The 24,729-nt window shown below is 45.0% G+C and overlaps 1 protein-coding gene across 1 annotated transcript in view; it reads right to left on the reverse strand.

Moving 5' to 3' along the window:
• plxnb1b (plexin b1b) overlaps positions 1 to 24,729 on the reverse strand; it is a 109,489-nt gene that overhangs the window by 12,555 nt on the left and 72,205 nt on the right. Inside the window, exons 7-26 of the mRNA XM_084039016.1 lie at positions 23,962 to 24,090; positions 23,634 to 23,734; positions 21,544 to 21,676; positions 19,315 to 19,471; positions 16,908 to 17,016; positions 13,624 to 13,732; positions 11,030 to 12,001; positions 9,752 to 9,886; positions 9,438 to 9,560; positions 7,689 to 7,782; positions 7,434 to 7,603; positions 6,789 to 6,940; positions 6,125 to 6,230; positions 5,195 to 5,331; positions 4,810 to 4,986; positions 4,511 to 4,703; positions 3,646 to 3,888; positions 2,199 to 2,378; positions 1,378 to 1,526; positions 173 to 273 (exon numbers count right to left, since the gene is read on the reverse strand). Of these exons, the coding sequence (XP_083895142.1) occupies positions 173 to 273; positions 1,378 to 1,526; positions 2,199 to 2,378; positions 3,646 to 3,888; positions 4,511 to 4,703; positions 4,810 to 4,986; positions 5,195 to 5,331; positions 6,125 to 6,230; positions 6,789 to 6,940; positions 7,434 to 7,603; positions 7,689 to 7,782; positions 9,438 to 9,560; positions 9,752 to 9,886; positions 11,030 to 12,001; positions 13,624 to 13,732; positions 16,908 to 17,016; positions 19,315 to 19,471; positions 21,544 to 21,676; positions 23,634 to 23,734; positions 23,962 to 24,090 (3,670 nt within the window). The remainder of the gene's footprint in view (positions 1 to 172; positions 274 to 1,377; positions 1,527 to 2,198; positions 2,379 to 3,645; positions 3,889 to 4,510; positions 4,704 to 4,809; positions 4,987 to 5,194; positions 5,332 to 6,124; positions 6,231 to 6,788; positions 6,941 to 7,433; positions 7,604 to 7,688; positions 7,783 to 9,437; positions 9,561 to 9,751; positions 9,887 to 11,029; positions 12,002 to 13,623; positions 13,733 to 16,907; positions 17,017 to 19,314; positions 19,472 to 21,543; positions 21,677 to 23,633; positions 23,735 to 23,961; positions 24,091 to 24,729) is intronic.

Below are 24,729 nucleotides of genomic sequence, written 5' to 3' on the forward strand. Positions count from 1 at the left end.
GTGAGAACCATTTCATCCAGGAGGTGTGATGTAATGGGATCATCTCAGTGTGGCCGGTGTGAAAACAAAGTGGATCTGTTGGCCTCCCCAAACTCAAACAAACGTTCTTCTCTGGCATTCCTCTCCAAACCTTCTTCGTCATGTGATTCTACTCTTTTCCCACTCCTCTTACCTGTGAACTCTTTCTTGCAGCGGTCTCTCACGCTGGTTTCCAGGTTCTCCAGTTGGATCTGGACCTTCTTGTAGTCTCTGAGAGCCTGCTTACTCTTTCTCCTGATGGACAGCACAAAGACAGGAACCGGGAGTCAGGCAGGGACACAAAAGAGAGGACGACTACGGTAATACCAGTTCCACACCGGATTAGTGGAAATCCAGTGAGATCGTGAAAAGGTTGACTCAAGAAATTTGACCCAACGAACTCCCACCAGTAAGGATGAGGGTTAATCCTTACTGGTGGGGGGTTGCTGGCTCAGAATGGAAACACTGCCGGATTTGGTAACACCCAAAGGTGACTGTCCAGTTCCTATGCTGCTCTGGGAGATGTAAACGGGAAGTATAACGTTACCATGGATTCAACGCAGTGAGCTTCAGCTTGAGTTCTGCTCTTTCAGGGAGTCTTCATTAACTTCTCTAAACATTGTTACCTTTAATTCCTATTTGTTCCTGCTGTAAAACATCTGGCTGGATATTCAGCATTGTATTCATTTATTTTAAACATTGATCTGAATTTGAACTGAATTAATTCACAGTGTTTCATGTTTTTTTTATGTATATTGAGCCAAGGATTATTATATTCAGTGCATTATGGCGTCAATGCTCGTTTTCCAGCTACATTCAAAAGAATCACATGTTCATGTGCATTCATGATTTGCCTTTAGACAACAAGTAAGTCAAATATAAGTTAAAGGGAAATGATCAAAAATCCCTTAAAAATACCACATTAAAGAGCGAGATCTTGAGGAACACCATAGCAGAAGTCTGCCTTTTGATGTGAATAACTTGAAATTTTCTGATCTTTCTATAAGAATTGCATTTTTCGGCAACACTTGTGTTCTGTAAACTGTTCACAAGCTCCCTTATTATCAATAAAGCTGGGTAACCCATCCGTCCTCTGAACGTCGTCGCTCTCTAGATGTGGTCGTAACATTTCATGAGGCTGTAATTATCCTGGAGGTCACAAAGGCTCATTTTCTACAACATGTTTCAAAACATGTTCTGGCTACATGGAGACCAGGATCATCAAACATAAATGTAAATACAGCTGGATCTGCTGGATCCACAAGATCTGTTTAGTGATGCAGAAATAAAATACAGCATGTTGATAACAATAGAAAATAAAACATTTGTACTGCATGCAAAGGAGACACAGCCACTGACCTGTAAATGAGCACGATGATGAGCACGATGAGGGCGACTATGGACGCCCCCACGCCGACCCCGATCTGAGCCTCCAGGGGGAACGTGGCCAGGCTGAGGTTGTCGTACTGAACCTTACCCAGGGAGAAGTTCAGGTTGCCCATTTGGACCTGAAACACACACAGCAGGGGTGTTCACACAGTCCTGGACCAGTCACATGCTAAAAAAAGACCTTGTTTTCCTGGTGACTTTAAAGAGGAGCCGTTATGCTTCTCTGCTCATTCCCTTCCCTTCAGTGTGTTACATAGTTTTGCGTGCATGTTAAATTCCATTACCCTCCCCCACACAATGATTGAAATCTTGCCTTTTCTTCCTTGAAGTGATGCGGTCATGTCACCAAGGAACACATTAGCATAATCCCTGCCCAGCCTCTAATGCAGCGCACCCTCAATCAAAAGTACTTAGAACGAGCTGGAGAGTAATGGAGGGTTTGGGTTGTTGAGAAGACGATGTTTTCTGCTGTGAAAACGGACTTCCAAAGGAGGAGGAGCTGAAGAACAGGAGGCTAACATTTATTTCTATCATTATTCCTCAGCAGTACAACTCCTTTTATCCGGTCAGGGTAAGGGGCGGGGCATTTCTAACAAACACACTAAGATATTGAACAATCACTACAGGGCGGGCTTTTTGGGAGGGAGGGTTTTTCAGACAGAGGCTTCTTTAAAGAGCTGCTGCAGCTCAGCCAGGATGGAGGATGAATGAAAGCATGTGAACGTGTTCTCATTGGAACCTGAAGTAGAAGGAACCAGAGAAGGAGTTCCTCTTTAAAGTGACAGACTCACTGTGAATTCAGGCAGGTTGTCGGAGCCCTCGCGTTTCTTGCCGTTCGGTCCTGGTGCCGGCTGCTGAGGTGGCGGCTCACAGTACAGATGGTTCCTGGTCAGGGTCTTCACAGCACACACACCCTCCCCAACCAGAACCACCACCTCGTCCTTAGTGATGGCCAAGTCCAGGTTTTCCCCCTGAGGAGACATGGAACTAGTTTATCTTTCACCTCCAGTTATTTTTAAATCTTATTGTTTGATTTAACGTGACGACTGTTTTATTATATTTACTAGAGAAACTCCACCAGGAACCTTTAAGTTGTTCCTCTGTGTTCATTATAGCAACGTCACAGTTCATACAGTCGGCTGCAGTTGTTGCTTAAAGTGGCACCGCTTCCTTATTGGAACTAATTGTGCCTTAAATACCTCAGTTATATATGAAGATCATCTCCAGAGGTTTAGTTTGGACAAAAAGATTAACAGATGAGTCTGGTTGGAGTTTTCAATGTGACTGGGCCTTTAATTTTTTTGGTTATCATTATGAAATGTTGATTGTACAAAATAATGGCTATAGAAATATGACACCATCAGCATATGGATTGGTTCCCTGTAAGACTTTCTCTATGCAACTCTGTGATCTCCCCAGAAAATGAAGACTCCATTAACGGCACAAAGGAAGAGGATAGAGTCGAGTTGCATCTATACTTACAAAGGTAGTCAAATAATAACACGTAGACCGTTAACTCTTTATAGGGAGCTGGGGGGGGGGGGGGGGGGCATCATTTGGATGATTTTATGTTGAAGGACTAATCGTGTTATTTCAGGCATCGAACCAAAAACACATTAAAGCACGTCGACTTCCCGGCAAGTGAACCGGCAGTGTAAACATTTCTGGGTTTCACTCCTTCAGCACTTCATTGCCTTACACATTGTCAACGACAGCACATTAAGCTACACTCTGTTATCTTTTACAATAAAAGCCCTTACAGTAGCTATCACCAGGAAGCACAGATGGTGTACAGAAGAACAACCGGAGCAATGACAGCGTTAACTGTGGAAACTCGATGACGGAGGAGGCACAGAAGAAGAAGAGAGTGATAGAAACTTTACTACTTTACGTGTTTTTTCCAAATAAAAACGGTACTAATAGTGTTTTTATTCCTATCTGATCCATTTTATTGTCTCAACTTCTGATGTGCTCATTCACCTTGTTGGGTTTTGAGTTTCTTTTGTGAAGCACTTTGTAACACAACAGTGCAATATACATAAAGTTTATTATTAATATGATTATTACTAAATTAAAAACCTGCCTACTTCTTAATGCCACCAGGTCTTTAATTCTGTTTAATCATAGCACTGAGATGAATTGTGATAAAACCAACTGTGTTGTTAGTAATGCTAGACTCGGGTTGTAACATTAGAGGAAGTGATGAGGCTGTCTGAGTGAAAGGAGCTCTCCTCTGACCTCCAGCTGGATGAAGCTGCCAGGGTTGTAGCGGTAGGCCTTCAGAGGGTCCTGCTGGTTCAGAGGTCGCAGGACGGGGTTGGGCTCGTAGCTGAAGGTCTGCGGGCTCAGACTGCTGAAGTCAAAGCGCAGGTTGTCCAGCAGAAACTCTGCGGTGACCTTTGACCCCCGGACGGATGAGTCCACCATAGGAGAGCGGCACAGGATCAGGGAAGAGGAGTTCACCTGACAGCGCTCCACGAACTGATGAGACAGGATGCAGACTTTAGTTCAGTTTAGAAATAAAACGGGACTTTTAACTGTTTTAGTGGTCATTTGAGTACACAGAGACACACACAGACACACAGAGACACACACAGACACACAGAGACACACACAGACACACAGAGACACACACACACACACACACACACACACACACACACACACACACACACACACACACACACACACACACAGACAGACAGACAGACAGACAGACACAGACACACACACACACACACACACACACACACACACACACACACACAGACAGACAGACAGACAGACAGACAGACAGACAGACAGACACAGAGACACACACACACACACACACACACACACAGACACACACACACACACACACACAGACACAGACACAGACACACAGACACACAGACACACACACAGACACACACACAGACACACACACACAGACACACACACACAGACACACACACACACACACAGACACAGACACACACACACACACACAGACACACACACACACACACACACACACACACACACACACACACACACACACACACACACACACACACACACACACACACACACACACACACACACACACACACACACACACCTGTTTGAGGGGTTCAGGAACCATCCTCGCTGGTCTCTCCAAGGCCTTGTCCCCTTCATCTCCGCTGCTCCTCTTCCTCCGCTTCCTCCTTCTATTCTGGCTGAGTGACTCGAAGGGAGAGGTGCTCACCACCATCTGGGGCTCCTGCACCACGTCCAGGTAGTGGCCCGACACGTAGATCAGCCGGCCGCCACTAAACAGACAGAAAACTCTTAAATCCTGCAGCACTTTTTGGCACCTGGTGAGCGTCTAAGACGAGGAACAAAGCTGAAAGACGAAGGTCAGAATCCCAGACTCACTCCAGGAAGCTCTTTGCTGGTGTGGCGTGGGTGATGTTGGGGTTGTGGGTGTAGCGGTAGGTGGAGGTGTGGAGGTGGCGCTGGCTGCGGCCGTAATGCAGCGTGACCCGGTGATCTCCTGTCTTGTTACTGCTGCCGGTCACACACTGAACACTGGAGATCTGCACCTCCGACACACTGTGGAGAGACGCCATTCATTCATACATGATGGGATTCTTAATTGCCCCCCCCCCCCCCCCCCCCCCAAAGGCACAAGGAGGTCAAAGGTCAGACAGACAGGAAGGAAGGTTGAATGAAGAAGTCTTTATGGTGACGGAGAGAAAAAGCAGCTTCTACATTAACAGAGTGTCATTCAACCAATGAATAATGTGTGTGTGAGTCTTACATGTAACAGGGAACCCCTCCCACCGTGATGGCGAGGTCAGAGGGACGTCCTGTCAGCAGGTTTCGCCCAATTATTGTCAGGGATGTTCCTCCAGCTTGGGGCCCCCTTTCGGGAGACACCCCCATCACAAATGGGTCCTGAGAGGGAAGGCGAAGACGGACGGTTAGAACTGCATGAACAAATTTGCTCCTTTAACAAATTAAAAGGATGGTGAGATTTAGCTCCTCCCGGAAGTTGCGATGAAAATCCAACCAAATCTCTGTGAATGTCCCGCGAGTTTCACGTGGCATCAGAAGACATGGAGCACTACTCAGCCATGTGTCCAGCGGTGCCGTCTCCAGTCTGATCTGGAGCTACGTGGTTTGTTTACAGGACGTAACGGAGCGCTTGCAGTGAGGACACGGCGTCTCTGAACGCTTGTTGTTGAATTAAATCTGACGTTACATTTCATTATACATTCATCAAAGTGACGTTGTGTGACTCACGATCAGTGCACGCAATGATGCTGGTTTTCACAATCAAACATTATTTTCCAATTTTATTGTTGTTTTTTTTTTACAATTACAATATATTTTGTAACAAAGAAAATAATTAAGGAATAAAACGTGTGATGACATCACTGAACGGGGTAAAGGAGAGAGAGTACCCCCCAGGTGGCCTTCTTCTTCCTTAACTAATAAAGTAGATTTTGTTATAATGTTTGTCATTCTGAGCCTTTTTAGTTACTGGGAACTCTGGGAAGAGTTTTATTCTCACTGGAACAAGTAGTCTTTGATTTTTAATGAATTAAACTACAACTATTTTTGCAATTTCATGGCAAAACAATGGCTTAAACATTGTACTTTTGTTGAAAAGCTGCTGTGAAATGACATCACCCAAACAGCCAGAGAAATGGTGGAGGGACTGGTGGTTAAATGTAATGTAGATTACCTGGTAGCTGTATGTCTGGCTGGACACACCAGACTCTCCTCCATTCACTTTCACAGACATGTGTCCCGCCTTCTCTCCTCCACTGGCTTTGGTCCTGCACACAATCCTGGAAGGCAGACATCACTCTTAAAAAAGCAGTCACACAAACCCTGGCGATGTTTAGTTAAGCTCATAAGTGAATGATACTAATCCAAGAACCCGCATGCTTTCCATGTTTAGATAAGTTACAGTACAGAGTAGGAATGATATGGAAAAAAGCAAAGCAAACAATAAATAGCACCAAAAGGTGTGGAAAACAAATCCTTACGATGCAAGAAGTAAAACCAGTTGAAAATAAACTTAAATTAGAAGTAAACACAAGTAAACAAGTACAGCCGATGCTGATGGGAATGCCATTCACTTTGTAGCTATTTTTTACTTCTCTACCATGATAGTGATCTGGACCACTTCTTCAAGTCAAGACGATATTAAACTGATATAGAATCCTGTCCCTACCGAATGACAACCCCCCAATAATAACCATGACTTATTTTATATATTAACTTGAACTAAAATATTTTGGTCTAATATCTTAATTTATTTTCTTTCATTTTCTTTTTCTTTACAAAAGGCAACAAAAAGCCAACAAACCCAAATCCTTCTGAGCATGTTCCTGGTTATGTACCTGGAAGAGACCTCGTAGAGGCTGGGGATGACGGTGCAGGAGATCCCTGCTACTGACACGGAGTTGAGGATGTCTTCGGCCTTCTGGCCCAGGTTGGAGCCTGAGATGGTCACCATGGTGCCGCCTTCCAACAGGCCGGAGAGTGGCTCAATCTGAGGGAAGTCAGGAAATGATGCATTTGAGGACCTATTATGCTCTTTATCTGGTGCACACTTGTATTTCAGGTTACTACATGCTTTAATGCTCGAAAAACACTTCATTTTCCCATCCTGGCCCCTCCCTCCCAAAAAGACCAGTCTGTTCTAATTGGTCAGCTGGCCCACTCTGTTGTGATTGGTTAGACATGTCCGGTCCCTTAACATAACCAGACAACAGGAGTTGTACTGCAGAGGAATAGTGGTGATAAATCATTTTAGCCTCTTGTTCTTCATCTCCTCTTCCCGCTCTCACTAGCTTTGTTTCAGGACATGACTAACTAGCGGATGGGCAGATATTATGCAAATATGATATTTGGTGAGATCACCACTTTAGGGAATAAAAAGGCATCTGAAGCAGTTCAGGACAGGCGTTTCTATGGGGAGAGTAACTCCACTCTTGTGGACTTTAGGATTTTTTAAAAGCAAGAGGTCAAAGGTCAGTACTCACAGAGTGGATGACGGGGGCGGGGCACGTCTTCTGAACGGGTTCACTACAGGAGTGTGAATACAAGCAGCTGGCCTGAGCGCCGCCGCCGCACCACTTACAGTCGTACTTGTTGGCAGCCGTGTGGCAGCGGCTGCAGTCCGAGCGGCCCACGGAGCAGTTGTACAGGGTCACTGAGGGCACAGCGGGCAGACAGCAGCATCAGTCGCTGTTCAAGAGTTTGTTCATGGAGTGTAAAACAGCAGAAGTTGACCTCACCATAGAGATCAGGAGAGCTGTCCACATGGAAGGTGTCCCTCCTCTTCACATACACCATGGCATTGTATTCCTCCACTGCAGCAGAATATGTGTACTGGACGAACAATGGTTTAGTTTTAAAAACACACCAAATGCAGTCATCCTGCCTCAGTAACATTTGTTTATCATCATCAATTACATTAAGTGAATCTAACTTAGATAAAAATAAAGTTTTCAGGCTAAAAGTAATGGATCGTATTGTTGTGGTGACCTACAAGTTGTGAAAGACTCACTGCCTGATGACCTATCCTAACCTTCACCAATCAATGTCAATGCCGAACCTTAACCAATCAAGGTCAATGCCGAACCTTAACCAATCAAGGTCAATGCCGAACCTTAACCAATCAAGGTCAATGCCGAACCTTCACCAATCAATGTCTAGGGGTGTAACGGTACATGTATTTGTATTGAACCGTTTCGGTACGGGGTGCTCGGTTCGGAACGGAGGCGTACCGAACGAGTTTCCATTCGGACATATTAAGTAGAGGACCGCATTTGTGGAGCGTGCTGCAGCCGCACATGCGCAGTTGCGCACACCGCGACACAATAAACAGCAGTAGTAGCGGACGTCATGGCTAATGCCGCTAGCGTTGGCAACAAGCCAGAGTTGGAGGACCCTCCCGCGACATTAAGGTCTCCCGTTTGGGAACACTTCGGCAAAGCGGTTTGCCGACATTGTTCATGTGAGGTCGGGTATGTTTCTGGCAACACGTCAAACCTGTTGACGCATTTGAAACGGCACCACCCCCACGTGAACATCGCTACAACGAGGAGAAAGACGAGCGTAACGAGCGTTAGTGCAAACACAGCTCCCCACCGCATTTAAACAGCCTCTCCCTGCCCTGTTCAATTTTGCACATCAGATGGAGAAAATATTTGTTTTTAAAAAAACAGTCTGAGCCTTATTCATGTTGTTTAATCTGAGCAACAACTTGAAACTATTTAGTGTTGCAACTGTTCAATTTTGCACATCAGATGGAGAAAATATATTTTTTAAAGAAACAGTCTGTTATTTTTATTTTTTAAATAAATATTTTAAATACTTGTATTTATATTTTTGAGCAGCATTCTAGCTCCAGTGCATGTTCCTACTGTTAAAAGCACAAAAGTAATAAACAACTAGCACATTTATATTTTGCATTTTGTTTTCTTACTGTACCGAAAATGAACCGAACCGTGACCTCAAAACCGAGGTACGTACCGAACCGAGATTTTTGTGTACCGTTACACCCCTATCAATGTCAATGCCTAACCTTAACCAATCAAGGTCAATGCCGAACCTTAACCAATCAAGGTCAATGCCGAACCTTAACCAATCAAGGTCAATGCCGAACCTTAACCAATCAAGGTCAATGCCGAACCTTAACCAATCAAGGTCAATGCCGAACTTTCACTAATCAAGGTTAATGCCGAACCTTCACCATGCCGCCAGAGTCTCAATTTGTCGGTTACTTTCTAGACACGATGAAGGTCATGCGTTTGTGTCAGGTTCCGATCAATCAGAGTCCTGTAAGGAGCTACTGGCAGCCACAGGTGTGGTTTAGGAGTGTGTGACACAACGCGGAGGTGATTGTCAAATCCACAATGTTGGCTCCTGGCCAGGTTAGCATAGATGCTGCCTTAGCATCTGTTCTATCAGAACTGGATTTATTCATTGAAAGAAGAACAAATGCTTTAAGTGTTATATTTAGTGACTGCACATTCACATACCTGGTGAAGTTGACATGTAATGTCAAAGTTTGATGGATTCATGTCGTCAGTCTCCACGTAGGCGTCCACCACCACCGTCTGCCCCTCGATGACCAACACACACTCGTAGTCCAGCTCCGTATCCTGAACACACAATGACCCGTGTCACCAGCCAGCTGAACAGAATCCCTATAAGTGTTGAGTGTGTGTGTGTGTGAGTGTGTGTGTGTGTGAGTGTGTGTGTGTGTGTGAGTGTGTGTGTGTGTGTGTGTGTGTGTGTGTGTGTGTGTGTGTGTGTGTGTGTGTGTGTGTGTGTGTGTGTGTGTGTGTGGTACCAGGTAGAGGTGCAGGTTGTGGGCCAGTAAGGTGATCTTCCTCTCCACTCTGACAGGGAGCAGCGATGAACCCTGGACCTTCTCCACACAGGGACACGCTGAGGAACCCCAGCTGACATAGGAGCCCTCGTCGCCCTGTTGCCCATAAAGCACACACAAAGTAGAACCGCACTCACTATCTGATTACGTTGTTACCGCGTGTTTTGTGACAGAACCACTGCGCTTTTCCAAAATGTTCAAATTCTACACATTAATGTTTAACACTACTAAGCTGGAGACAGTGTTCTCAACCTATTAATCCTATTCCCCGAAAAGACAAACACCTAAAATAGCGTACCCAAAATAAATCAGGAAATCCTCCTCCACCAAGACGATATGTATATCTATGATATCCTTTGAAAGGAAAAAGCTAAGGATTATGAAGCCATTGTCATTGCCACTGGGATCTAAAAGTGTCCTTGATGGTAAATTGGGGGATGCTGCTAATGGGCGAGGAACTGTCTCAGTTAAGCCTATCCCTCCCTAACAGCACTGTCCACACCAAATTACAGTGGGGACAAGACATGTGTTCACCACTCACTGCAGATCAAAGGGACTCTGAAGCATTCAACATCCATGTGTGAGATATATAAAATAATCCAATTGAAGATCATAGATTGGGTTTATATTACGCCACACAAGTAAAGAAAATGGACCCATCTAAACTGTGCTGGCACGGCTGTGGTAGGACTGGTACACTTCAATGGTAGAAAGCTTCTGGACTGAGATAATTCATGTTTTGCAGATGATATTGTTTGTTCATATTCCTCATTGTCCTGTTGTGTGCTTATTGATCACGCGCACACACACACACACACACACACACACACACACACACACACACACACACACACACACACACACACACACACACACACACACACACACACACACACACACACACACACACACACACACACACACACACACACACACAGTTTCTTAAAGAAAACTTCCACAGTGAGTTCTTAAAAGTAATATTGTACTGTAAATGTGAAAAATCAAGAAAGAGGAAAATGATTGACTTGAAAAACAACTGCTGCAGCTGTTTTTCTTGAGAGCAAAAGCAAAAGAACAAAAAGAACAGAGGTGTTAGACAGTAGAGGAAGAGCGGGGAAACAACGGCAGGAGTTTAGAGCCTAGTGAGGAGCTGGGAGCACTGGGAGCGCTGGGAGCTGCTGACGGTTTGAGAAGAAGGAGGAGGAGGAGGAGGAGGAGGAGGGAGGCGGCTGAACTCACCGGGAGGAAGGCATCGGCTGGATCATACTGGTAGTCCAGCTCTGAGTCAGTATCCAGCAGGTGGGGGTAGGATGGGGGGGCGTGGTCAACCTCACCGTCACCTGACAACACAGTGGCAGCAGAAAACGTGGCGGTGTCGTTTTCTGACAGGACGTCGCTCTCGACTTCTACATCGACTTCTTCTTTTGGCCAGAGGAGCACCTCAGGGTCGGCGCCTGGGCTCCCTGCCTCAGTCTGGGAGTCTTGCGTGGGCATCAACGTGGGAGTCTGGGTTGGGTCCGGGTAGAGGGGGGGCTCGGAGTCACCAGGTTCGCCCACAGAGAAGGGCGTGGGCAGGGGGAAGCCGGATGAGGCCGGGGTGGGGGGCTCGGCCAGGCTCAAAGCTCCCTCAGCTTCCTGGGTGTCACTGGGGGGTGAATCTGTCACCACCTCTAGGAGGGAGGAATCCGGTTCATAGGGCGGGTTGATCAAAGGCACCACAGGGTCCAGATCTCCACTTACACTATCAGCCGTGGTGACAGGCACCAACTCTGTGGCTACCATGACAACAGTGGGTGTGACCGCGGCAGCTTTGGCATCAACAAGAAGCTCTCCTGCTTCAGTCTGTAGATCCTTCCTGGTGGTGGCCTCTGGGGGTAGAGTTGGAGTGGGTGCTGGTGTGGTGGGTGGTAGGGTGCTGGCAGGCTGAGGGGGCAGGGTGGTGGGTGGCGTGGTTGGCTCAGGGCTGGTGGTGGTCACGGGCGGAGTAGTGGGTGCAGGATGGGTGGTTGGTTCCTGTGTGGTTGCTACAGTGACAGGGGCGGCTGTTGTTGTTGTTGTTGTAGACATAGTTGTAGTTGTTGATGTAGTTGTTGTTGTTGTTGTGGTGGTGGTTGTCATGGTGGTGGTTGTCGGGGCAGCCTTTGTGGTGGTGGCTGTTGTGGTGACTTTCATGGGTTTGTTTGTGGGAGGAGCTGAGGTGGGGAGTTTAAACTGGGGGAGGGAGGAGGAGGGGAAGACATGAGGAGAGGGTGAGACAGAAATTATAAAACTAAAAACACTAATGGACGAAGGGAAATCAAAATAACTGAACTTAAATGTGATGTTAAACACATGATCTGTCATCGTTGTTGCTGGTGACACAAGCACAGCAATGATTTCTGTTATAAATAACGCTGGCTTGTATGGGCATATGAGGCGCAACAAAACATGAATGGGCACTGATGCATGCAAGCAAAAATGCATCATATCTTTAAAGGAACACTTCCAAACATTCATTTACTTACCAGGTTCTAATCAATCGCAAACACTCAAGTAGCCGATGACAACACATTCAGGTGCTTTTAGTTTGAAAAACAGCAACTGAACCCTTTTGGTGTAAAGCAGTTTTATCTTTGAACTTAAAGTCGAGCTGAAATTAAAAAATGCCTTCTAACCCTTTTATATCACATCCTCAGTTATATTATTCACATATTTAACAATATATGCTGAAAAAATAACGAAATTTCCTTTTTTTTAGAACAATAAAAAAAAAATTCATCCTGGTAATCAAAATATGATGTGTTTACATCAGCTAGTACCAACACATTTCAACCAATAACATCTTCAATATCATCAATCCATCAATCAATCTGCAACCTTTAGCAGCACCGAGCTGGAGAAGGTCTGACAATGAGTGACAGCTCCAGATTACGCTCAAGCCATTTTACAGAAGACTGCTTGTGTAACTTCTCTTCTCTCTTTGTGATGACACGTACGGTCAAATCAAATTCCTCCTGAAGTTACGTCTCGCCTGTCTAGTCTGTCACTCAGAAATACGTCACGATACGGTCGATAGATGCCGTTTCAGCTCCACTTTAAATGAGTCACTGTGTTGTGTAGAAATATGCATTGCAGATATAATTGATGCTGTGTGTGGAGGTGATGCTAGTCACAGACAGACAATTATCAGGCCATCCAGGCGGGACACCAGGCGGGACCCCAGCCGGGACCCCAGCCGGGACACCAGGAGGGACACCAGGAGGGACCCCAGCCGGGACACCAGGTGGGACCCCAGCCGGGACACCAGGAGGGACCCCAGCCGGGACACCAGGAGGGACACCAGGCGGGACACCAGGAGGGACCCCAGCCGGGACACCAGGCGGGACACCAGGCGGGACCCCAGCCGGGACACCAGGCGGGACACCAGGAGGGACCCCAGCCGGGACACCCGGCGGGACACCAGGCGGGACACCAGGAGGGACCCCGGCCGGGACACCAGGCGGGACACCAGGAGGGACCCCAGCCGGGACACCAGGCGGGACACCAGGAGGGACCCCAGCCGGGACACCCGGCGGGACACCAGCCGGGACACCAGCCGGGACACCAGGAGGGACCCCAGCCGGGACACCAGGCGGGACACCAGCCGGGACACCAGCCGGGACCCCAGCCGGGACACCAGGCTGGACCCCAGCCGGGACACCAGGCGGGACACCAGCCGGGACCCCAGGAGGGACACCAGAAGGGACACCAGCCGGGACACCAGGAGGGACCCCAGCCGGGACACCAGGTGGGACCCCAGGCGGGACACCAGGTGGGACTGTGTGTTGTGAGAGCAGTCTGTTCGAGCCACTTACATGCTGGTTGTAGATGATCACCCCCTCCTCACAGATGGGCTTGTGGGTACACAGGTGCTGGTGAACACACCAGTTGCAGCCCCATCGGCTCAGAACGCAACCACGGCAACTGCACACAGAAAAACAATATATATACTTTACAACAGAAATCACTGATTAATTCAACGTTAATAGTTATTTTACTATTAATAATTAAATGACAATTACTGATATAGGATCAGGAACATAGGATATAGGACATACTGATATAGCGTAGCACTTTGTTAATGGTTAATTATCTGGTTTGGAAACCGTCAATAAACATTTGCAATAAGTTGCTACCCCATAAGTATAAACCTTTGATATATGGTTATTAAATAGCTATTCAAGTTTCTATAACCATTATTCAAATAGACACAGATACTTTGTCTGTGGTTAATAATTGATTAATGGTCCTTTTATCTATGTAAACTTTACAGACGTCTTACAAATCATTTATTCTCTACAATACATTGTATATAAAATGTTACGTCTGCATCAATACTTAATATTAATATTTAAATCAAATTTGAACATACATTTAATCATATATATATATATATATATATATATAGTATATAACAATATATAAAGTAATGATCATTTCATTGTTAAAATAACTATATCCTTTAACTATAAATTAACCATTTCTTCATACGTTTATTACAGAGTGTTTCTGGATGTCCAGATGAGTACATATGAAGTATAAGCAGGCGTCAGCAAGGTGAGCAAATGGAGTGAAGGTGTGAAGCGATGAGGAGGAGGGTGGAGAGAGGTCTAATGGTGGTGTTTTTATCTAGAAGAGGGAGAACGGAGAGGAGAGACGGGTGCAGCTACAGCAGCTCGTACCACACTGTAATCCAATTGCTGCTGATCTGGCCTCAGTGGTAAGAAAGGTCAGCCATCTAATTGAATTGAGCGTCGGTTTCTTATCAGAGGAGAGGGGCCGGCAGAGAGGGAGGCTGACGGAGCGAGGGTGTGTGGACAGTCAGCAGGTCAGGACGGATACTAAACAGGCATTCGACACAGGGATGTTCAGAAGAAGAACACTTTGATTGGATTACTTAAGTTTCTCTTCACTTTCTGTGGAGGGAACTATATCCTCAGTTGTCCCCACCAGCAGAAGACTCCATGTAAACACACGATTTTATTTATTTATTATTTGTGATCTGTTGATTTGTTTTCCTTTTTCTTTCTCTACAATATTTGTTTAATATTTATCTGTTTGTTCATATCTGAACCTTGAGATAAGAGCTCATGTCACCGTCTTGTCTGAAGAGGGGAAAAATCTCTACAAATAAATAGTTTAAAAACAACAAACACAATACTGGCTGTAATTTAAGACACAAACAGACGTGGCAGAGCAGCAATGTTACGGTCATTCACCTTTGGCTGCAATCTCAGATACACCGTACTTTGCTGCCGAGCTTTTAATCAACAGATTGACTGGGCTGTTGCTCAATATGTTGCTTGTTCTTATAGCTGGTTAGTCATGGGATGATGTGAACATTTCATGCCACGATGATCCTGACCAAAATAATCGTGATATTATCCCGATCATCAAAATTACGCTTAAAACACTTAAAATGGCAGCAAAACAAACTGCAATCACTTAATATGGATCTCAATTTTGATCAAAAGTCTCATTTAATTGCATCACAGATTTCTTTTTATTTATTCAGATGGTAAAGGATGAATAAAAACTAACTTACTGATACCATTTTAAATATATAGCAACATTTTGTTTGTCTGTTCTTTCTCACAATTCCAGAGACTAATGATTAAATCCGGCTCCGTTTTTCACGTCTCTACTATGATAGCGAGCTGGACGGCGTCATCGCGTCGATCATGTGACTGAGGTTTATTATTTGACGTGATTTCAGGCATGGCTATTTCAGTTCTTTCAGTGCAACAGCTTCCTCCGGATCTTCACGATCGTTAAGCGACGTCCTGCATCGCATCCGACAGCGTAACATCAGTTGTCATGCAACATTCTGTCGTCCATCTCTCCGACTGTCACATCGGCTTGACTTCAGCCCGTCCGCTTGGCTTTTTAAGAGGTCAAACGTTTGCTCTGCATTTCCTAATATGATTACTGACACTGCTACATTGCTCATGTTGTGGTCTGCTGATGTCAGACAGCAGGATGTAACTGTTCTGTAGATGAAATGGAGTGGAGCAGGGCGCCTTATATAGCAACTTAGGACGAGGAGTACATTGGGCTGAAGATCAAATCTCACAGACGTGGCATTCATCAGCCTGAAGTTTGTGCAGAGCTGTCTTTAGTGAATACTAGTATGAGAACACTCAACTGAACAATGTTAAAGATAAAATATGAAAAGCATGAGGTCATACGTTTTACACCTGGTGGCTCAAGGAGCCCAGCGGACATAAGAGTTGAGCTGAGCGGGTATTTCTAGAGCCTCTATCTTCATATGGTCAGGTATGGTAACAGGATAGGAGGCGGGACATCACGTTGGGGGGGATTTGATTTGACCATTGTAAAGAGCAGCTCCCCACCTCCTCTGGCTCAGTGCTGAGCCCAAGTTACAGATTGATTGATAGCTGGATGTTGTGGTATTATTCGTTGAAATGGTGCGAGCCGATATAAGCATGCACTTGTTATCCAGGAAGAAATACATTGGATTTTTAGTTAAAATGAATTAATTTTTTGTAATTTGTTTGGCATATATATTGTTTAATATGTGCACAATATGACGTATGATCTGATATAAGAGTTGAAGTTTCACCTCGACTTTAACGCTACACTGGTTACAGATAATGAGCCGAGCAGCAGGCTGGTGAACAGCGGCAGCTCTGGGTCTAACGACCGCCTCACTCCCCACAGCTCCAGAGAAGTACACGATACCTAGTTACCTAGGTAACCAGATACCTAGCTAACTAGCCAACTGTGACAACACAGCCTGGCTCCACAGCTTTATACACTATCTGTGTATAAAGCTGTGGAGCCCGGCTGTAACAGTAAACACAGAGAGACTGATGAGAGAGTGTGAGGGCCTGAAATCACATGTCTGAGGCCTTATGTTGATGATGTATATATTTCAGGTTACATGTAGTGAAAGAACGAGAGAGTATTCAAAGTATCAAAAGTAGGGAGCCAAGTGAAAAGAAATAGAAAAACAGTCACAAGACAGAAATGACGGACAAAGAATGAACAGCAGACACAGAGGATTAGACTCCATTATAATAAGGTCTGCAACGAGCAGAGCAGAGGCAGCAGAGCAGATAAATCATGGCTAACTCACGGCATGCTGCCAGACAGCTGCTTGACGGCCGTGCAGTCGTAGAAGGTGAAATCCCTGGCTGTGACGGTGACGTCGCCAAACCGGAGAGACAGGGTGACTGTGACGAAGTCTGAGGAGGACAAACACAGAGAGGAGGACGGCATGAGGACGGTTCACCTGAGCACAGCGCTGAGCCCAGCAGGGCTCTGACAATATTTACCCAGGCTTATCGTCTCCCATTCAGAGTCTGGGATGAGGACGATGCTTCTCAAAACACCGTGAGAGGACGTGGGAGACGGTTTGGTCCAGACAGCCAAAACACAGAGGCCTAATAGAAGCCATGTGGAGCCCCCGCCCTCAGACCAGAGAGGACAGACAAACACGGCAGGGCTCACGGCTCGCAGGGGTTTTAAAGCTGCTGGAGGCTCCACTGCATCGGCCCTCTTCATACTGACGATTGTTCAACAGACCGGTTACCCACGTCAGTCGATGAAGTCGGTTAAATCACATCCACATGGTGACCAATTGTGTTCAGCCCGGTGAAGTCCGGTGTGTCCAGCTGTTTGGCACGGACCGGGTCACATGTTCTACAGATTTGATACATCATCGGAGCGGCTCTTCTGATTCCAGAAACCACCGATCAAACTATTTAGAGCGGCATTCGTAACCTGATCAAAATGCAGCAATAAGCTTCGATATTTACAATCCAACACATTAACCTGGATGGATGAAGCGCTTGGAGCTCGGAAAGCAGCTCCTGAATGTCACGTCAGTTTGGTTTAAAAGAAATCAGTTGCGGTTGGATGTCGGGATATCGAAAGGAAAATGAATGGAAACTAAGATCCCGATTTAATACAAAAGGATGGAATACAAAATGTGGGTCTTGTTTTCATTTCTGAGGTCTGAGCAGGACAAGAATCAGTCAGGTGATCAGACAGCTTGGTAAAGGTGTCATATCATGCTCCTTTTCAGGTTCATACTTGTATTCTACCAACTCAATACGTTTTCTTACATAGCTCGACCAGCTTATAACTCCGTTGTTCTTCCGTTGCCAAACTGTGTGAACACGCTAACGTACGTCATTGTTGTTAATAACTTAAAGGGTTGATTGTTTTGGCCTTTATTAGACGGACAGGGCGGATAGACAGGAAAGAGCCTCCTTGGATTCAAACCAAAATCCTTTCTGGAAGAGCACATCATCCAGAAGAAGTTAAAGTGACAGGTCTGTCCAGAGGTTACAAACTGTACAAGGGGTTTTCCCATCAGTCCACATCAGTCCACATCAGTCCACATCAGCACATCGTCAGCAGTCAGGTGAGAATATGGCTGCTGTTCAACTTTAAAGCAACAGTAGCTCTTATAGGCCTTCAGTCTTTTTCTTTTTTATTATTATTATTATAATAGAGCACTGGCACTAACCCTCTTTAAGTGAAGGTAAGCCACAGCTTGTGTGTCCACATCTCAGTAAAACCCAGGCTGATTCTCTCTGAGCCCGGCCCCCTGAGAACTACAACAAGCTGCAAGTTTCAGGAATGTCGGCATGGGAACCACAGACACACACACACACACACAGACACACACACACACACACACACAGACACAGACACACACAGACACACAGACAGACACACAGACAGACACACAGACACACAGACAGACACACAGACAGACAGACACACACACACACACACACACACACACACACACACACACACAGACACACACACAGACACACAGACACACAGACACACAGTCACACAGTCACACACACACAGTCACACACACACAGTCACACACACACAGTCACACACACAGTCACACACACACACACAGACACACACACAGACACACACACACACACAGACACACACACAGACAGACACAGACACAGACACAGACACAGACACAGACACACACACACACACACACACACACACACACACACTCCATGTGAATGTTAGACTGACTGTGACCTCTGGAGAGGCTTCAGTTTTTATTTACAAGCCCCCTAAATCTTCTTTTATCATGGCCTCTGACTTCCTGTAACAAACAGGGCTCTCAGCACGTTAAACAATCACCCAAACTGAGGGGAACCAAAGCACATCACAAAGCAACGAATCCAGAGATGAAATACATGACTGTGGAGTTGCACGCTTTAAAACACAGATTAGTCCCTGCTGTGTAAGCTGGTTTAAGGAAAATGGATTGGGCTAGCCTAGATTTATGGACACAGGGATTGAACTGTATACGTGTATGGTATGTCTGGGTACGCACACACAGAAACACACACGCAAAAAGATTAATCTCATTATAGGATGCAGCCAAATCCTCCACTTGCAAGGTTGAAAAGTTCAAGCCAGTAATTAAACTTCATCAGCTTTGTTCCAGAAACAAGGAACAATCAGGTCTGGGGTTACAGCGTACTCACCCTGTCCCGGAGGCACCACGGGCACTCGGCTGGCCTCAGGAGAATGGCAGGTGACTCCCGTTTCCGTGACGACGGCAGGACTCTGGCTGTCCTGGAAGAAGCAGGAGTAGGACTCGTCTGTCTCCAGCACTGGAAGTCCCGCGACTGTCAGAGTCACCTGACGAAAGACACAAGAATTAATTAGGATTCAGGCAGACTCAGAAATCGGGTCCATCACCGCTGTAGCTGCAGGTCAGCAGCAACACTCAGTAATGTCAGTTTCATCGGTTTACTTTGCCGTCAGACAGTAATCTAACCTCACAGAACACAGGGTTGCTGGTCTGCCGCTGCCTCAATCAGCTGGACTGTTTGTGTCTTTGTGTGACTTTGGTGAATCCGAACTAACCAAGTCAACATGAGGAGGTTTGCTAAACGATGGTATCTCGAGCTTCCTTCTGTCCTTTCCCCACACAACGGGACATCCCATGGGACAGGAAGAGCAGAGGACTCAGTCTATACAATAGCACAACTTTCTCAAATGCAAGTGGCAGAATCACGGGACAGAAACCTTACACTGATACAATCAGACTTCTTTTTACAACCAGAGGAGCGCCCCCTGATGGTCAGTAGAGAGAGAACAACTTTAAGGTACTTCAGCCTTGACTTTATTTTTCAGAACAGGAAGTTGCCGATAGAGATGATCCGGTTTAAGGTGAGAGTTAAGGTAAGAGATCACACATATTCCCTGACACTGACAAAGTACTTCACAATGAACACTAGATCATATATGGCTGCTACTGATGTGCACTTCCTGTCCATGTCAGTATACCTTCTCTTGAGCTTATATTCATCCGCCACTTAAACTGTATTAGTTCATGAGAAGAAACAGGCCTGTCTGTTTCCTTCTTAACTAATGCAACTTTACAACAAACATGGCTTTATATGACATCACATACCATAAGTGGACATGTATCAAACTAGATAGATGTGTAGTTTTACTGTATGGAAGGATCAATGATGATATAGACTATAGACTTGTGTGGAGTGAACCTGCATTCATTTCATTTAGTGTAATTAACTTTGAGTAGATTATTTTTCAAAATCAGTGTTCCACACCTCATTCTATTCTATTAATCCCCCATTTTTTAGAAAATTAATCATTACGATAGAAAGACAAGATATTAAACAGAAAGCAACCAGCAACAGATAGCTAGCTAGCTAGCCAGTTGTCTGCTGGTTAGCTAGCTCGTTTGCTAATCCCCCTGCTTCGATGCTGAACTTGTTACACGAAATGAGCCGAACAAAGATGTCACTCATCTGAGGATATCAGTGTTCTGAATCTACACCCACCCAGTATATTTAGACTAGACCACAATGACACACACACACACACACACACACACAACACACACAACACACACACACACACACACACACAGCTGATAAGGGACTCTTGGATGGTTGCAGCGAGGTGATATGCGGGCCTAAGATTAATGTTGTTTTGGTTTTTTGAGACTGTTATTTTGGAAGGGGGAGGGGGGAGAGGGGGAGGGGGGAGGGGGGAGAGGGGGGGTACAGGCAGAAGTTGACCACAGACTGACTATGTGCATTCAGTATATCAGTATATCTTGTGAAAGGCCTGGAGGCGGAGGTGGAATCCTCTTTTAATCTGCAGTCAACAGAAACCTGAAACGGTTGGTTTGCTCATCCCCTCTAAAGTAAATGGGATTTCCAGCTTCTGTACTGTAAGTGTTCCCCGTTTGGGCGTTGTACAGTTACAAAAACGATGGAAATCAAATCCTTTGCAATTTATTGGACCTCTAAAAAAGGGGTGGGTTTAGAAAGCAACGCTCCTCACCCAACCTCTCTTATCAGATCGATTGATGGAAATTGATTCGTACAAGCTTTCTTAAGCACGTCATATTTTGTTATGTCCACATAAAAATACAAAGGATTGATTTATTTTTGAGTATATTTTTAAATGGAGGCACAATATGACTGAATGTGATCTAAAAGGAGTCCATCTTCCGTCTGCTGATGTATTCCCAGTGAAACAGGATCATAACGAGCCTTCTCTGCTAAAAGTTAGGCTGACTGATGGATGTCATGATGGGTATGACTGGGGATGTGACCTCAATAGGGTCAAAGGGCATTTCAGCTCAACTGTAAATCCTTTGCAATGATGTGTTCAGTGAGTACATGAGCGCCATGCGTTTGGATCCGGTTTATGGAGGCGTGCTGCAGACTCACCGTCCGGCTCTCGTCCCGGCTGACGTTGGAGGGGTGGAGGTCCTGGACGGCCAGACACTGCTGCTCCATGTCGAAGCTCCACAGCCACTGACCCGGCTGCTTCCCACGGGCACACTGCGCCTGCAACGCACACCTGCAGGGAAAACACACCCTCTTAAGGCTCCGCTACTTCCTGTCTGAGGCTTGTAGAATCGGTGACATCTTTTAGAATCACTTCTCAAAACTAATCTGTTCAAAAAGGCCTTTTATTACTTTTACACCGTTTGTTTTTGTTTATTTGCCTGCTTTAATTTAAAATGTGTTAGTCTTGGTTCAACCATGTGAAGCACTTTATAACTTTCTTTTGATAAGTGCTTTATGAATAGTTGATTATAATTATTATTATATTACACTGTGTATCATCTCCACTGAGCTCTCCCTCTCTCTGTGTCTCTGTGTGGTTAAAATGGTTCAAATTTAAACTTGAAGCATGAAAACGACCTTCAGTATTTACCGTCATTGTATAATTCCACACCAACTCCTTCCTGAACTGTTGGTGTTTTTTCAAAAAAAGTTAAGAGATCTGGTTTCTGTTACTAAAACCATCGAATAGAAGAAGCGTGTGAAACAACATGTGAACCAGGAAACTGATTCAGAACAAGGAAATATAACAGCAGGAGTGTTGGGAAGGAAAGACTGGAAGAAAATGGAAATAGAGGAGCAGAGAGAAAAACATCCAGGTGGAGGAGGAGGAGACACAGATGGGATGGAGAGGCAGATTTCTTTCATCAGACTCAAACACAATCTCAACAGAGCACTTCTATTTTTTTTACATGACTTGGCAAAAACACTTCAAAAGCCAGCGCCAGCAGCTGAGACCTCACTACACGTCAGGAACTGCACTTTGTGTTTCAGTCATGCTCTTTGAACTTCATCTGTGTGAACGTTCAGTCCTGGGAACAAACATTTCACGGAAACATAAGCAGCTCATTTATAATGTATTTTATGATTCCGACTAAAGCAACAAGCAGTCACTGCTGCTTATAATAAATCTGAGACTATAAAACATTACATAAGAATGGGATTCTTCCCACAAATGAAGCATCAAACTCATAATACTGATTTTAACACACCAGGTGATTGTGCAGTCACGGCTTTACTGGGTCTGGTAAGATGCAGACAAATCACATCATGCAGGCAGAGGTACAATTCCCTCTTATTTTTAGTGCAGCCGTGATTTGTTCTCATTTCGTTAGCACCCGCTGGTTTCTGGGATTCACCGATGTTTCTTATTTCTGCTCTTCTGATAGGTGAGACAACATGTTATGAGTTATGAGAGCACTTTTACCAAGATTAGAAAAAAACATCTGCTATTCACTGCCAAACATAAAAATATATATCTATAAATATACGTTTTAGAGTAATTATAATGACTGGATTATTTAAAGAAATACTATTCGCGTGTTCAGCTTCTGAAGGGCTGACACACTGTTCTTAGAGCAGCGGCAGTGACACTGGAATATAGTGGATGGATTTAGAAATGTGATCATTAGGGAGGTGACTCGGGGGCAACGAAGCTCTGTGAGCACAGCAGGGGGAAAGGGAAAGAGTGAGACAGGAGGGGAAAGTCAAAAGTGTGGGACGCATATAATCATCATTAATGAGAATGAAACCCTTATAGAGAATGAAAACCCTATATATATATATATATATATATATATATATATGCTATTTATATTGTTTATCAATCACTAACGATTAACGATTGTGAGGCGGCAACAGTCCAACTGGTAAATAAGGGCGCCGAAAGGATGCGGACAAAGAAATTGGTAGCGCTTTGCGTTACTCCACATCCAGTATCAACCCGGCGTTAGAAGAGCGTCGCTGCATGAGGCCCAATGAGTGTTGGAGTAGGCTTGGAGTTTTTTTGGCGGTTGCATGATTGAATATGATTTTGTGAGGAATCCGACAAGCATTAAAAATAACGATATCGCTGATGGTCTTGTGATTTACGTAGGTCATAAAGACATCGGTGTTACATTGAGGTGTTTCATAACCAGTTTCTCCCACACTTTCTAGGGTGCTGGATTCTGACTGACTGTTTAGCTCACCTTCCCTCCAGGACACACCAGCCACAGTAGGGGTCGTGGGCCAGCAAGCAGGTGTGGCAGTCCGGGTGCTGCTGGCATTCAGCCACAGGCCTCTTCTGCAGCTGGAACCAGGGCAACACAATCACCATCAGTCGTGCAAAGTATGCTCTCTAAGCTCCCAGAAATCTGATTAAAATGAATAGTGGCCCACATTTCACAGTGGAACAATGCAAAATGAAAAATATGGTCATCAGAATAATCCAAAATACAGGCTGCCATTTGATGGAAAGAATTGGGGCAGAAACAAGAGACTATATAATAATTACAAGAGTTGCCCGTGTGCACATACCATGGTATGAGTCATGATGAAGAGATGTTCCTCTCCCTGGTCCAGGATGAGGTCTGAGCTGATGGCTGCGTTCCTCTGAATGGAGACGACAGAGTATTCCTCCACTTCACCGTTTGGCCCCAGGAACACCTAAGCAAACAAACACATGAATGTTGGGCTTATGTATGGATTTTGACTTATTTGGAAACACTAACAAGCACAAAATACAATTAACATGTGCTTTATATTATAATAAGAATACCATCAATGTCACATTAACCCTATCCAGCATGAGTCATGGTTAAAAAATGCATTATACACAAACCCCCAAATAAGCACCGAGCTGCAGCTCCAAATGTGAATCTCTTTAAAATATCCTTCTGTTACGCCTCCAATAGAAATAGAAATAGACGGTCCAATTATTTTTTCCTTATTGCAATTTTCATATCACTGTTTTTTGTAAATAATATGAACACAGAGATGATGATTTGTTGATTTGACTGTGTTATGTTATTATGGAATCATATGAGCTACTGAGCATGCACGTCAACAGACCCATGTCCAGGACAGATGATGAAGACCTTGTGATGTGGTGGAAAGTTGAGCAAAGAGCTAATAAGTGATGTCGAGTCGGGAAGTTGAATTATATAAATAAAAAAAGGAAGAAGATGCTCAAAGAGAACACTCATTTACAGCGTTCAACCTCACGATGGACAAGAAAAGGATCAAAATGATGCAGAAGAACCAGATATTGCCTTTTCTCCTCCTTCCTTTTTAAAACATGGCACC

The sequence above is a fragment of the Eutrigla gurnardus genome, assembly GCF_963514095.1.
Source record: "Eutrigla gurnardus genome assembly, chromosome: 2".
Classification (NCBI taxonomy): domain Eukaryota; kingdom Metazoa; phylum Chordata; class Actinopteri; order Perciformes; family Triglidae; genus Eutrigla; species Eutrigla gurnardus.